General features: G+C 37.2%; 1 protein-coding gene across 2 annotated transcripts in view; it reads right to left on the reverse strand.

The window, feature by feature from the left end:
* Nucleotides 1-14,656, reverse strand: part of OLFM3 (olfactomedin 3) — a 69,701-nt gene that overhangs the window by 5,140 nt on the left and 49,905 nt on the right. For both annotated transcript variants that reach the window (XM_087731575.1, XM_009468295.2), the window contains exons 2-4: nt 14,379-14,525; nt 11,672-11,827; nt 7,533-7,752 (exon numbers count right to left, since the gene is read on the reverse strand). In XM_087731575.1, the coding sequence (XP_087587701.1) occupies nt 7,533-7,752; nt 11,672-11,827; nt 14,379-14,525 (523 nt within the window). The remainder of the gene's footprint in view (nt 1-7,532; nt 7,753-11,671; nt 11,828-14,378; nt 14,526-14,656) is intronic.

The following is a 14,656-nucleotide window of genomic DNA, read 5'->3' on the forward strand; positions in this document are numbered from 1 at the left end:
AAAAAGTGACACGTGTATTTTTTTAGTTTAAAAATAAGCGCTTCTCTGTGATACATGGTTGTGCTATATTGTATAACGCTGTCTATCTAGGAAATGTGGAAAACAAACTGTATCTGGTGTTGAGAGTGAATTTATTCAGTCCAAAAGAGAAGGTCACATCAAGCCTGGATTTTCTACTTTATGTAACTGCAAGGATTGCATTGTGCAAGCCTGTTTCAGTCAATTAGAAAGGGGTTAATGCTGTGGTGACAACTCGAGCTGCTCGCGGGGATTTCGTTCACGGCCAGGGAGAAGTGGGGTGTAATGGAAATGAAGATAACTGAGTACATGCTGAGACCTCAATGAGCAGGATAGGCTGTGTCTGTTTCTGGGTCAATTCAAAGGCATTATTATTTACATATCTCAATCTATGTGTCTTACAGTCTTTTGAAGATATTTTGGAATTTCTCATTTTAAAGAATCTTATAGGCTTTCTACTGCTGGTTATCATAGTACATAATTTTTTATTCTGGAATTTTTTGTAGATAGGCTGCTAGTATTGTGTGCTGAGTGCTGTTTTTCTGCAGCAATGAACTGCTATCAGCTTCAAAAGTAGAGGACTATATTCTATCAAGGTGAAGGCTTTTATTTTTAGGTTGTATGTTAGTAAATAGTATCAGAAATGGGCATGAGGTAAACTCAAACCTTCAGAGGGGTTTAATTTGGAATTTGGAATATTTAATTTGGAATAAAATTAGCAGAAAACTATAATAAGTAGAAAGAAATCAGGAAAAAGTTAATTACTCCTGAATTTGTAGTTATTAAGATAATTAAAATACAATGAATGTATGAGTTAAAGGATATACTAATTGGTGCCTTTAAAGCACAGTATTGCCATTAGTAGGAAAATACAAGGAAAGAATTTGGAATTCTGAAACACTCTTTCTTCTAGAAAAGGGCATTCAGAAATTTGTAGGTTTATTAATGTTTCTTAAGTGTCTAGTACCATGGTTCATCTGTTGTATTACTTGTATCGATCCTGATTGTATCGTTCACTGATTGCCAGTTAATTACATGTTGTTAATAATTAATAAACCTCTTCAGTCTTGATTTGGTTTAAACTATATGAACCGAGCAGCTTTCCCCTGTGACGGGAGTCGGATGATTTTAGAGAATGATCTTTCAAAATGTATTGAGATACTGTTCAATGTGAAAAAAGAGATGACGTACTTCAGCCACTAAATGATCGGCGGTTTGAGTCAGGGTATATTTATGTGATTATATTTTTGTTCCCAGATGGCATGTAGTGATCAAGAAAGGAAGACTGTCAGGAGGGTTGCTATATAGCAAGGGGCAGCTGACTGAAAAAGTGACAAAGCTTCTCTTTTCAGCATAACAAAACAGAGCATCTTGTAGGAGGCATGAGGATTCTTTTTTCTCCTGCCCTATAGTATGTCCCATCTTTTCTTTTCATTGTTCATTAAACAGAAACCCATGCACCTGCCTATTTGTGTAACTTGGTGGAACTGGTATTTAAAACTAAGGAGTAATACTACAAGTATCTTTTCCATGTATGGTGAGCCATTCCCATCGTAGCAGTAATTCATACCCCATCAGCAGGTTTCTGCTGTAAACCGCAGCAGTACCTGAGGTCTGTTGCCCTACTTGGGGACAGCGTGGGCAGTAAGAAGGAAGCAGCAGAGCTGTCAGTGCCCACCACTGTCTTGTCATCACAGCCTCCTTATAGCTGGGAGATCCTTAGGCACAGGAGCTTAACATATGAAGTCTCTGCCAAAATTCTAGTCATGTAAGTCCAGTAGCCTGTTCTTGCAGACAGCCTTTCTATAAAATTATTCACATGATTTTAAAAATGGGGAAATATTGTTTGCACTTGCCTACCCTTACCCTTAATCCAACGAAGATTGTTTCAGGATCCCACTCTTCTCTTAATTTGAAAAATGTTCAGGGCCAAGTACATGAGTGTCATCTCTCCTTTCTTTTGAGTAGTCAGAACTCAAACCATTTCTTCCAGTCATATGCGGACTGGAAACCCTTATCAGTAAGTCCTCTGAGGTCAGAAATAATTGCTTGAAAGAACAGGACAAGGCCCCAGAGCAAGTCTTGGCTGAACGGTCATCTTGATAAATCAGCTCATGCTGTTTTGAACTGTTTAAAGTTGCACAAGTAACTTCTGTAGAAGTAAATTGTCCCAAGTATTCCACAAATCAACTGGCTTGCTAAATACTGGTCTTGAGAATACAGTGAGCCTATTGCTGATTGATGATGCAGGGAAATGTGAGACTAGGAAAAAGTAATTGAGGCCAAATTGTTCTCCCCTTCTCATTGAAATCCTTCTGAAATTCAGTTGACACTTTTTTCTGTCAGCCCTTCAGACAGCCCTCTAATGCAGGATTGCTTCCAATATTTGATCAGAAGTTAAGAGAATCAAGTGAATGCGATTAAGAAAACAGTAAAACTCATTTCTCATTCTTCAAGAGAAAGGTATTGTTGTTTTTTCCATTTCTGTCTTTTCGAGCCCTACCTTCAAATGTGTTTACCCATTTGTTACAGCAGACCTATAAAAATTGGCAGAATACGGGATCATTTATGTTTTGTTCATTATAAAGTAGGAAGTGTGCTGTCTGTGCTGAAGTATTATTGACTTACTAATACAATTAAATAATTTATTCCAGATGAATATCACAGCATTTTGATGACATGTTACTACAATATGCAGTTTATCAATCTTTTTAACACTGAAATAATTAGCGATACTGACTTTATAAAGATAATTCCCTTATAGCTTGCTCAAGCCTGATCTTGCATTTGATACACAAGTTAAATGAATGACAACTCTTTCAAGAGTAAAGCTCAATATAATGTTTAACAGTTCACTGACAAAGCAAGGTGAATTTTCTGTGTGATTGTAAGCACTTCCAACTTTGCATTCAGTGCAAGAAATTCTCCTCAGTCCTCCACCAGAATTGGAAACAGCTTCTTCTTGTCTACTTAAGTGTAAAATGTCTTGATCTAATCCCAGCCTATATTCTTAGCTGCAGAATGAACCTTATAATTGTTGATGTGGCTATATTAAAATTGATCTTGCATGCTGAGGTTTCTTTCTAGGGAATGGTGATACTAACATACTGAAAAGCAGGATCATTTACTTAACGCTTTTGTGGCATGGCAAGTCTGGGAGTCTGAAATTAAAGACATTCCAATTAGTTTCCAGTTGAGACTTTTCTTTAGCTCATTTTGTATGTAGGGAAATAGGACATAGACAAATGTCATGTGAAATGGGAAACACTTCTGGGCTATGAATTTTCCATAGGAGTGAGGTGGCTGAGAATTAAAACTGCCCTATGTATTTTTTTTTGTTGTTTTTAACATGGCCAAAAAGTTTTGTTGTTTGTTTTTTGTTGTTTTTTTTTTTTTTTTTTTTTTTCCTGGCAGAAGAGAACATATGAGGATGTGGAAATAAGTCTTGTGATGGTGGGAAAGGTTTTTTTTTACTGGTTGAAAAGTTTTGGTTTATAGAAAACCTCTGCTCTTTAATTCCCTGACAGGAGAAGCACCACATGCTAGTGAGAAGGCAGGTCAAATATGTATCCATATTAGCAAATGTCAGGAAGTTCAGGAACACTAAGAAAAAAAAAGATAATTCCAGGCATTTTTCCCACCACTAAGAGGTTCAGATGGGGTTACGCAGAAAAAGAGTGGGATTTTTAGAAGTATTCAGTATTAGTCTCTTTCCCTTGACTTTGAAAGAAGCAGCTGCCTACATTAGAAAATCCCAACCATGACTGATTGTAGCAATTGGAAAGTCAGACCTCTGAGTGTTTATCCATCCTAAACTGAACTGTAGAAGGAACATCGTATCGTGCACACTCTGGGTGCTTATGGCTTGATTCATCTCTTGTAACAGTTTTGTACCGTGGACTCCAGTAAGTCTGTGATTTCCTGTATTTATTTATATTAAGGAAGAAGTTGAGCATGAAGTCACCATTAAAAAAGAAAGCAGGTGTACTGCCCCTGTAGGCTGGGAAAGTCTATGGGGCAGAATGCATCTGGAAAGCTTCTCCAAAGTGAGCAAATACCAGGAGGAGGTTGTGATAGACCGATTGGATGGGAGCCGTTTTGAAGTTAGCTAGGAATAGGTAGTTGATAGTCCCACTCTCTGCGATGCAAATGAATATTGGTAGCTGCTATATATACAGCGAGTGAGTGTATGATTTGTAGAAGGACTTGCAAGGGAAATAAACTCAAAACATTCTCTTGAAGTGTTTGTAAGCATCATTATTCTATTTATTGTAGGTAATAAATAAGGGAAAATGAAGTGAGTATTTTTTTCAGTGGTTGCACAAATGACTTTCAAGTGTTTTAATACTTGCGCTTTCCTGCTTATGATCAAATTTGTCATAACATTACTTTGTAATGTGAGGGAATGAAGAATTAGTTCTTACTTAATGGGTGTATGTCTGTTGTCCTACATAATGCAAATCCAGGAAGCACAATAGCCTAGTTATTACAGCTTGCTGAGAAGAAGCCTCTGAATTCTTCTGCATGTGTGCAATGACTTGCTGTGTAATCTCTGGGAAAGTCATTTATCCTCCTGGGCTGCTGGTTCCTTAATCTACAAAATGGGGGTAACAATATATGTCTCTCTTGCACAGTTTGGTACTAAATGATATTTGTAAAGTTCTTCAAATCCCAAAGGAAAGGATGCTTTGGAAGTACAAGTACCACCGCAGTCTCATGCCTGCACCAGTATCTCTTTTGCCATTGATGTAACAGCATTTGTTTGGATACATAGAATATTCTGCTTTTGAATTTCTAATAAAAAATGTTACTGTCGATTGTTTAGATTCTACATTATAATCAGTTGTAGTTACAAATGGATCCAATGTGTCTAATTATTTCTTCATATTTTGTAAGCAACATTTGGCAGATTATTGTCTTCTATGAATGCTACCCATATATTTTTTTTCCAATTTCATAAACACATTATGACAAGAACATGAGGGTCCCAAGCATACTGTGCAACCTGCATTTTCTTATAAATGCACATGCCTTACCTGACTGCCAGCAAAGGACCCATACATGCATAAGTGCCTGTGAATTTGTGGTGTGTGCAATCACATGCACTCTATTTCTATGTGTTTAATTTCATGCACCCTTTTAAAGTGTTGTGGACAAATTTCTCAGCAGCTTCAGCCTGAATTTTCTCTTATTCCAAAGAGACGGAGCAAGTTTCAGTCATCGCAACTGCTGTGGTAATCATTAAACCTCAGTGAAAGTAAGACAACTGCTTACTGTATGTTAATGAGTGTTGAAAGTGTTGCCAGTGCAGATGGAAGATCCCTTTTAAGTGGCCAGGACAATATGAATAATGCATTATATTGCTGAAAAACACCTGCTAGGGAGAAGAATGGAAAATAGCTATTGCACATGCTGGTTAGATAATTATATTGTGAAATGCAACAAAATCTGCGAAGATTCGAGCCAGATCCTGTGGCACATTGGGGCCAGTCTGCTTTCTGCTGCCACAGGCTTCTGGCCATCAGATTGGCATGGACCGTCCCAGCTGGATCATCTCCAGCGTGGTGAATGTGGCTAGGGAGAAGGTGGTGTATGCACGAAAGCTCTTTTTCCTTTATGCTTGCTGATCTGAACACATGGTACCAGCTTGAGGGGTTAATCACAGTAAGCCTAACTGAAGCTGTTTTTACTTTAAAAGGCACACAGGTAGACCAGAAATACAGCCAGTCCATTAGTAGGCGAGCATAAAAGTCATTTAAGCATCTAACACCAGAGAATAATGCCAATAAGGATGAACAAATCTGTATTAGAGCTTAAGAAGGCCAAACCCCTTTTAATAATGGATGTGCTTAATAATCTATTTCGTACAAAAATTTTCTCTCTATTGTTAGTATACATAATTTTAATAGGTTTTCTTTTACATTAGTACATCAAGAGAAATAGAATGTGTTTCGGGAATTCAGGATAGATAGGGGAAAGGTGGATGAAAAATAAGGAAATAACCCCTGTGAATACACGTAGTCATTCTGATGTATAAAATGTATCTTGTACTGTAGTTACTTCACTAATCAATGTTACAAGCATATGCCGTAAAAAAAAAAAGAAAAACAAGATACTCATTAAAGATAAGTTGACGATCTTTTGGTGTCTAATAAACTTACTGGAACACTCACTACCAGAAAATACTGTCTATTTCTATGAATTTTCTTGCTTGCTGCGGTTTTGCAATGCAGCCATTTTCTCCTGACTGCCTCCCGTCAATGCAGTAACGTGCTATTAGGTCTGTGTACTGAGGGGAAAATAGGATCATAAGAAATTTCTGTTTGAAGAAGTCTTTCATGTATTTTAGCGCATCATCGCTGTGTTATTTCTAGTGTAAAATAAAGAAATTGAAAATAAATAATTTAAGAGGCTAACCTAACCTAGATTTTTCTCATTCCATTGCCTCACAAAAATAAAGAGGCACTGCTTATCAAGTTAATGACATATTTCATGTCATGTGTAGCATTTAAAAGTGAACACCCCCCCCGCTTGATAACTGAGATACCAATCACAGGACTGAACCTTGGAATTTCTAGTTTATTCATGTTCAGTGTTAACTTACAAAGCATTTATTTCTCATAGAGGGGCTGGATTGTTGACTGTAGCAATCCAGATTGCAATAGTGATCCATTCCGGAGTCTCAGAACACACGGACAGGTTGGGCGGGGAGGGAGGCTTTGCATTGCGATTGTAAAGCAGGTAGGTGCTAATTATCCCTCTTTGGGCAATGGAAGTTAAGGCTGACACTTGGTAATGATACTGAGCTAGCGCTGATTTTCGGAGATGCTGAACACTTGACTTTTTCTAACTAAAGCCAGCATGTGAGCAAACAAGATGGAAGCTGCCTGATGTAAATCTAGTGCAGTGCTCACAACGGATTGTTGCTGTGCTTCCTACAAAAGTCATGCTTTGTTCCCTTACATTAGCTGTAATGCTTGATTATGTTGTATTGCGAATTGGAGAATGGCACATCTCTCCTAATGCTAATATTACAGGTCTGAAGACAGTACAGCCAGAGTGGCCTCTCAGGTGTCATAGCAAGATGACAGAGTTATGATGTGGACATCTCGAAACTGATTCCAGTCTACTTCCCACTAATTTTTTTTTCACACTGACATCCCAAAGATGACCTAAGTAGCAAAGCCCATCTGAGCTTTTTTGAAAGAATATTTGTAGCTCTCCAACCAGTTGTAAATCTCTTCGATTTCAAAGTTGCTGTCCGTTATAATTTTCCATCTAAATTCCTTCTGTATACAGTAGGGCAGATCATTATATAAGATACACTGGTGCAAACTTTGAATGACATGACTGACCTTAGGTTGAGTTACTCTTGACTTTTATTAGGGTAGCACAGATCAGAATATAATGCAGTCTTTCATCAAACAAGAAAAAAAGAAAACCTTGTTTTTCTATAGAGACAACGAAAAATATACAGCCGAGGGACCAAATTTGCCATGAAATAGTTAACTTACTGAGCTTTTTCATGCAGTCTCGAAGCCTGGTTTCTAAACTGAGGACGCGCTGGTGTAGTTCCTCGTAGTCATAAGCACCGATTTCTTCCTGAATCCCAGTGAGGACAGTAGACAGATTCCTAATTTCCTCCTTGAACTGGGTGATTAATTTGGCATCAGTTTTGTATTGTTCCAGAACTGGGATCAGTGGCAGGAGCTCATCCATTTTTTCTTTCAGCTCCTGTTAAAGGCAATCAAATGTGCGTCAGAGCGGTTTAAAGGAGTTCAATCCACTAATTCCTTTTAATGTAATATTTGTGCCTGATTATTAAAATGACTTGAAAATGATTATTGATTTTAGTTACAGATCTGTTATTAGTGTATTGTGAAAGTCTTGGAAACCTCAGAGTTAATGGTAGTAAGCAGTAGATAAAATGCATAGTTTTTCTACTGAAAGTACACAATTACCTTCAAGTGATCTGAACCAAACCTGTTGAAGGTCTGACTTTCCATCCAGAGGAGGTAAACCCCCGCTAAGTATGTCTTTCATGAGAGAAGGTGATTAGGCCTGAACACGCAGTGATGTTCAAGGAGATCATACCTGTTTTACAGTGCTGTCATAGTGGGTGAGCTGTTAATTTCTATTTCACTCCTTAGAAATACTGTATTAATTTTTTTCTCAATGGCTGTTGAACACTGTTTAGTTCCCTTCCGTCCACAGTGATACACACCTCTTTCTTCCAAAGTAAAAAATCCATGTTTCTTAACTGTGCTTTGTATTTGTCATCCTGCTCTATCACTAGGTGCCATTGCACTTCTGCAGTTGATCTCTCTTCTGGACTATCACGAATCTTTTTTTTTTTTTGCCATGCACAGTTGTTGTTGCGTTGCCAATCCTGTTCTTAAACACTGATTAAATAAAATAAGGCTCTGCTTTGGAATCTCGGGTTGCCCCTTTCTCAGACTTTTGCTGAGTCATATGCTTTGAGAATTTGTCACAGCTTGTAACCTATACTGGCTGCTTATCTTTCATTTCTTAATTATTCTTTTAAATGCACTAATCATAGGGGCTTTATTAAATTTAAACTAATTGTTTGAGGTTGTTTTTTGTTTGGTTATTACTCTGTAGAAAACCTCAAAGAATCCTTGCAGTCAAAAGGTTTTGCTTTATTGAAAAGCAGACAGGTTTGTCCCTGATGTATATAGATCTGTATATAGAGATTTGCATATCTTTTTATGATTTGAGGAAACAGCAGGACTTCCATGAGCAAATGCCAGAGAGACGCAAGGAGATGCAAGCCTGGACAAAACAAGGCAAAGGATGGAAATAAAGATTTGTTAGCTACTAGCATTAGGTGGTAATGGAGATTGGGAACAGATGAGGACACACAGGGAGAGGCTATTGAAGGAGTTAAAAAATTGAGTCCTGAAGAACAGCTGGGAGTAGTCAGCAGGTTAAAAGGGAAAGCAGAAAGAACTAAATGGAAGCCCAAGCACAAGAAAGAGGTGCAGAAGCAAATGTGGTTAGAGGTTAGCATAGTCACTGAGGCGTGCCAAGACGCACACGTACAGTTTGTTACATCACTTGTAGTAAAGGATGCAGTAAACAGGGTAGGACATTTCCAAAATAAATAACATGACGGTGCCAAATGCATTTTTGCTAAGGAGATGTGAAAGAAGCTGATAGGCAGGGTCAGCATTTGAGCTGCTTGAAGATCTACCTCTGAATTTTTGCTTCTTTACACGTTCTAAGGCAGCTTGAGAGTTCTGCAGTACCTCTTCATCACCTGGCTAATATACCCATATTGTTTTAACAATTGCTTTCACATGGGAATTATTATTTACTCAAAATAAAGACTTATATGTGTTGTTAGGAAGCATATTTTGAACGCAGGTCATCTTAATAGCTAGAAAATTACATTTTAAACTATAAGCAGATATGTCGTTATAAATGGATCTGAGAGTATTAGGAGTTCTATTGGTTCTATTCTCAAAGGGTCTTCTGATTATATTTTAGTAGCAGAATTACTGAAATAGAAGTGGAGAGTATTTTTGTCTACAGTTAAAACTATTTTTATTTGACTGTTTTTATTAAAAACTTAACTTGAGCCTACTTTATGCCTGTGAAAATGAACAGTTATTTTTTCCTTGATGACAAGGAGAGTAGGCTTTCTGACATAGAAAGCAGAGCTCCAGAAGCCAAAGTTTTTGTTACTTCATTTTGAAATGATGAACTTAGGCTTCGGTTCTGTGGGGCAGTGAACTACCAAAAATCATGGGTAAACCATGATGGAAAAAAATGCAAAGCTTGTAAAAACTCAGGAAGATAAAACGTGTTTAAGAGAATTAGTGAAGGTAACTTCTTCCTGATAGGATTTATGCCAGATGAGGTATCATTTGAGCCAACTGCTCTAACTTTTTGTGGTGATCAGGTATCTCCTGCCTGGCATAAATGCTGATTTGACTGAAGTGTGACCATATGCTCAAGTGTGATCTGGATCAAATTTGTACTCTTTGGTTGTCATCAATGTGGAACCACAGCGTTAGAATATCTCACTTCAGTAAATGATATAAAGATGGTTTTGGCGTTTTCATGATAAAGAAAATAATTTTATTGGTTTCTGCTGACACTCCTAGCTTGCCGCTATGATGAGCGGAACAAGAACTAATTTGTATTGCAACACGGATAGGCGGTAGACATATTCTGGCACCTCATGCCTGCTGATATGAGGGGTTATGCTATCTCCAGAACGAGTTTCTTTGTCTCAGGAAAGATAAAGCACTGGAATTGTAGTAGATCAAATTTCAGAAAGCCAGCAGCATATTGTATTATGTTGACCTTTTAAATTACTCTATAATTTGATTGGCTGGAAGTCTGTTTTCTACTTTTGGCAAACTGTCAAACAGAAGTTAAATGACTGGCCAATACAAATATTGAATATTTAAAAGGTTAGAGCACTGCAGAAATCTGCTGCCTTTGATATTATGTATCAGACATTCAAATTTTGATATTTTGTTCCCAAGGAAAACTATAATGAGAATACAGAATATATAATGGCATTATACAAATGTGGTGGTGTTGTAGCAATGAGCGATGAAGGGAAAAAAAGAGGAGAGGTTTCTCACTACCTGAAAATAACTGGAAGTATGTGCACAAACTCTGATCTAAACTAAAATGATGACATAAAGAATAAATTTTGGTAGTCAGATCATTAGTGTTCTTAATTCCCAATATTATTAAGACCCATTGGATATTCAGTGTCTCTGAAAAATAAATTAGACCCCTTAGCTATGTCATTGTTTAGGTATCTAACTTTAGCACCAATTAGAAAATGAAGTCCGTTTTATGTGAACTTTCATAAACACTTTAAAAATGTATATTTGGTTAACACAATGTAATCCTCAGAATGTATTTTCTAGATCCTATCTTGCTGTCTTGCAGTCTTGAAATATCAGTTTATCAGACTTGATATTTAAAGAACTTAAATATGTTCTCGTAACATTTTTTTCCTTAAGAGTACTTCAGATAGCTTTTTCAGAATACATAATCCTATTTTGTAATCTCTGCAACCCTCCTTCCTCACAAAAAGATTGGCTTGTGGTTTTTGTTGTCATTAAAATTCCTTGGAAGTCTTTTCTTAATCACACAAATGTGCCTGGGAATGATTGCCCTTCTCCCCTATCCCAAATTCAAAATAGCCAGCCTTCAGACATGAAATTAGATCTTAATTGTACTGGATAAAAATTACAATAACCTGATTTATTACAGGGTTTCTTCCCTTCAACTGCAGTAAATGTCAGGCAACAGAAGTGCAGAACTCTCTAGTTGTTTACTACTAATTCCATTGGATCTCCCCATTTATCACTGGAGCTTGAACGAATATACATTTCTCAGTATGACATGCACATTGATACAGAGAAAACAAGAATCTGTTTATAGTGACGTTTCTCTAATGACTTAATAATTAATGGTTACTCCCTATTACAATTAAATTGAACAGAGCAAAAGATTATCATCATAAAGGAAGATTTATTATGCTTTTCTTTTTAATGTTGCTCTTGTATGAGCATTTCAAGCTGAGATCTTAGCAGTCCATGCATTGCTGCTTAGTACATTGCTTCCAGCAGGCTTTCAAAGTTAGTGTTAAAATAAAACCTACTTGAAAATGCTTTGTCATTAATGTCTTCCGATCATCTTCAATTTGCCGAAACTTGGCCTTCAGCCCTTTCATTTGTGTTTCCATTTTTAAAACATACTGGAAATCCCTCTGAGTCCGTAGATTTAAAACTTCAATAGATTGGGACATATTCTGAACCTGTTAAAGAAGAACACTCTCTAAATGCACTTTTTGTTGCTTTACTTTTTTTTCTGGTTAGGTAGTTAAATGTCAGGCAATAAAATGTGCTTATATCAATGCTTTAGTTGTGAGACATTTATGCCACGGTATAATTTTAAATTCCATAACTGCATGACAGTACAAAAATTGGGGAACAGGGCTAACAGAGGACTATCAGGAGCAAGACCGTGAAGCTGTAAAGGATCTGGGCTAGCTTCTTTGAGGCAGAGATCGATCGATCCTTTCAGCACCATTATCAATGGGCTCAAAAAAGGCTGTTAGGCAGTGGAGTCTACTTCGTCACTTGTAATAGGTGCTGACTGTTCTTCAGGATGTGCTACGTAGCACATGTTTTCTCCTGAGCACTTTGGGAGGGACAGGACCGAGATTTGGAGATTTTGGTTACTATTAAGAGCATGATTTTTATTGCTAGTAGGCTTTTATATAATAATTCAGTATAAGGAATTCATGAGACTATCCAGAGATAAGCTGGGGTGTGCTCGTCATTGAATAGGTGTTTGCTCATGATTTTGTAAGTAGATATAAAATTAGAAATTTTATCCAATTGTCTCATTGGTAGAAAACCACATTTTTTTACAGATGAGAAGTAGTGAACGTTCAGGTAACTTTTCTGTAGCAAGTGACTTTATAGCTATAGCGAGCACTTTTACCACAACGAGGCAAGAATAACTGTCATCTAGAGTAAATTATATATATTTTTAACAGTATCTGTTATAAAAGCAATGTTCTTGCCAGTCATAAAAATGACACATTTTGCAAGTGCAGTTATTCTGTTTCAGTAAGTGTTTTGTTTTCCCAAAACATGAAAAAGGTAGACTGCTGTAAATGTGTTAGGCACCATATTGAAATTTTGGCTCAAGCAAAAAAACAAAAAAATAATTCTACCTTCCTAATAAAAGACAAACCCAGCAGTATTCCTGTTGTTTGCAAGAGTATGCAATGTTTGAACTGATATTCATGTCTGGAACTAATATATTGTGACCTACAGAATGTGTGGATTCAGGAAATGCTCTTAAATTACTCTTAAAAATAGTACACATTAGTTATTGCACAGTTGCCATTAGCGGTTCTTAGAAAGTACTTTTAATGGAAAAAGTAATGTCTCTTTTATCTTTGCTTTCTAATTGTTGAAAGCAGGCAAATAAAGTCCTTCAGGTCTTGGAAGAACTTCGAGTGTTTCCACTTGGCAGAAGATGTATTCACATAGAGGCTCTAATTAAATGACTGTGCATGGACCTAGTGAAGTAATAATATGACTTTACATTCCCATAATTGCCACAGTCCTAATCATAAGAAAATAAATTTTAGAGACTGATGATTTAGGTTCTTTTCTGCGGCAGCTCAGAGAAGAGCTGTTGAGATGTTGAGATCTTAATGCCTCTCCAGCCCCCACCCCAAAAGAAAGTAACGTTTTGTTTTTGTTTTTGTTTTTGTTTTTTTTTTTACATTAATATTTTAGTGTTTGCGACATAGGCGAGAGCAAAGACCACTGGGGAATGAAGTCTTCCTCTGTTAAGTAAACAGACAGCATGAGGGGAGGTGGCTCCTCCTCTGTGTGCTGGGTCATCGGTGGTGCCCTCATGGTATGGGCTCTGTCACAACCTGAAACTAAGTCCCCGCTGAAGTTCATTGAGGTTTAGGGAGGGAAACTCTGTGAGGATCTGGCACTATATGAGTACTGGAGTGATTTTTCTACAGCTAGAAAAATACAGAAAATTGTACGCTAAGCAATGTATTTTTAAGTCTATATTTTATGTTGCCTTCTGGTACTGTTCAAACACTCTCTCAAGCCTCAGGTTCTGTACCGCTGGCTGTGATACAATAACTATAGCCTTGGTTACTTACACAGGGAATGCAGAACGATAGTTTGTGTTTTCATGGTTGCAGCATTTTTTCAGCTGTTGATGCAAAATAACACTTCACTGGTTTTACTATACATGCAATAGTACTGGAAATAAGAATTTGGTTGTTTGGGGAAAATTTGCACCACCAGAGAATGAATAAATAATATTATTTGAGGAAAGAACAAATGAAAGAAAATCAGAACTGTTTCTCTTCTGTACAGTCTGCTTTGCAGGCACTGTCATGTCTATATCTTGCTATTTGTTGATAAGAGACATGGAATGACCTTCAAGACTCTCATATGATTGAAGCAGCTGTAGTTTAAATCCCACAGCAACTAGCTAGTTTGAGGTGGGATTTGTAACTGTTTTTACACAGAATAATCAGTCCTGTCTGTGTGTAAGGACGAATTTTGGGAGGAGTGAACAAGAGAGAAGATGCAACGTCAGTTTGCTAGATAAGTGGCTTGGGTTGGGAAAGGTGTGATACAGGGAAAATAGACAAATAATGATCAGTGGTGAGAACACAGGTAGGGGATATACCCTGAAGAAATGTTTTTATTAGATTACTCTTCAGTACTCTATTATGTATTAAACTTCGAGGGAAAGGAGCGGATTTCCATGGGAAGTTTAGTGATCAAAAGGAGGAATTTGTTGGGAAGACTTACCTTCTCTAGTAGTTGTCTGAGTTGCCTGCTTTTGGCATCTCTTGAACAAAGGTTTTGCTCAGGTGCAACAACAGTGCAAATGCAACGGCCATCAGGGTCCTGGGCTGAACTATAAACTTGCCACCCTTCCTTGGGGCTAATCTGAGTCTGTAACAACAGAAAAATAAAAATAAAGGGAACTGAAGTGATTTTTTGTTGTTTGAAAAACCACTACCTCAGAATATTTTTGTTTATTTTTGCAGTATATGTTTGCAACGAGGTTTCTCGTAGTCAACACC

The sequence above is a fragment of the Nipponia nippon genome, unplaced genomic scaffold (genome assembly GCF_047370975.1).
Source record: "Nipponia nippon isolate SJK-2023a ecotype South Korea unplaced genomic scaffold, ASM4737097v1 scaffold_5, whole genome shotgun sequence".
NCBI lineage: Eukaryota > Metazoa > Chordata > Aves > Pelecaniformes > Threskiornithidae > Nipponia > Nipponia nippon.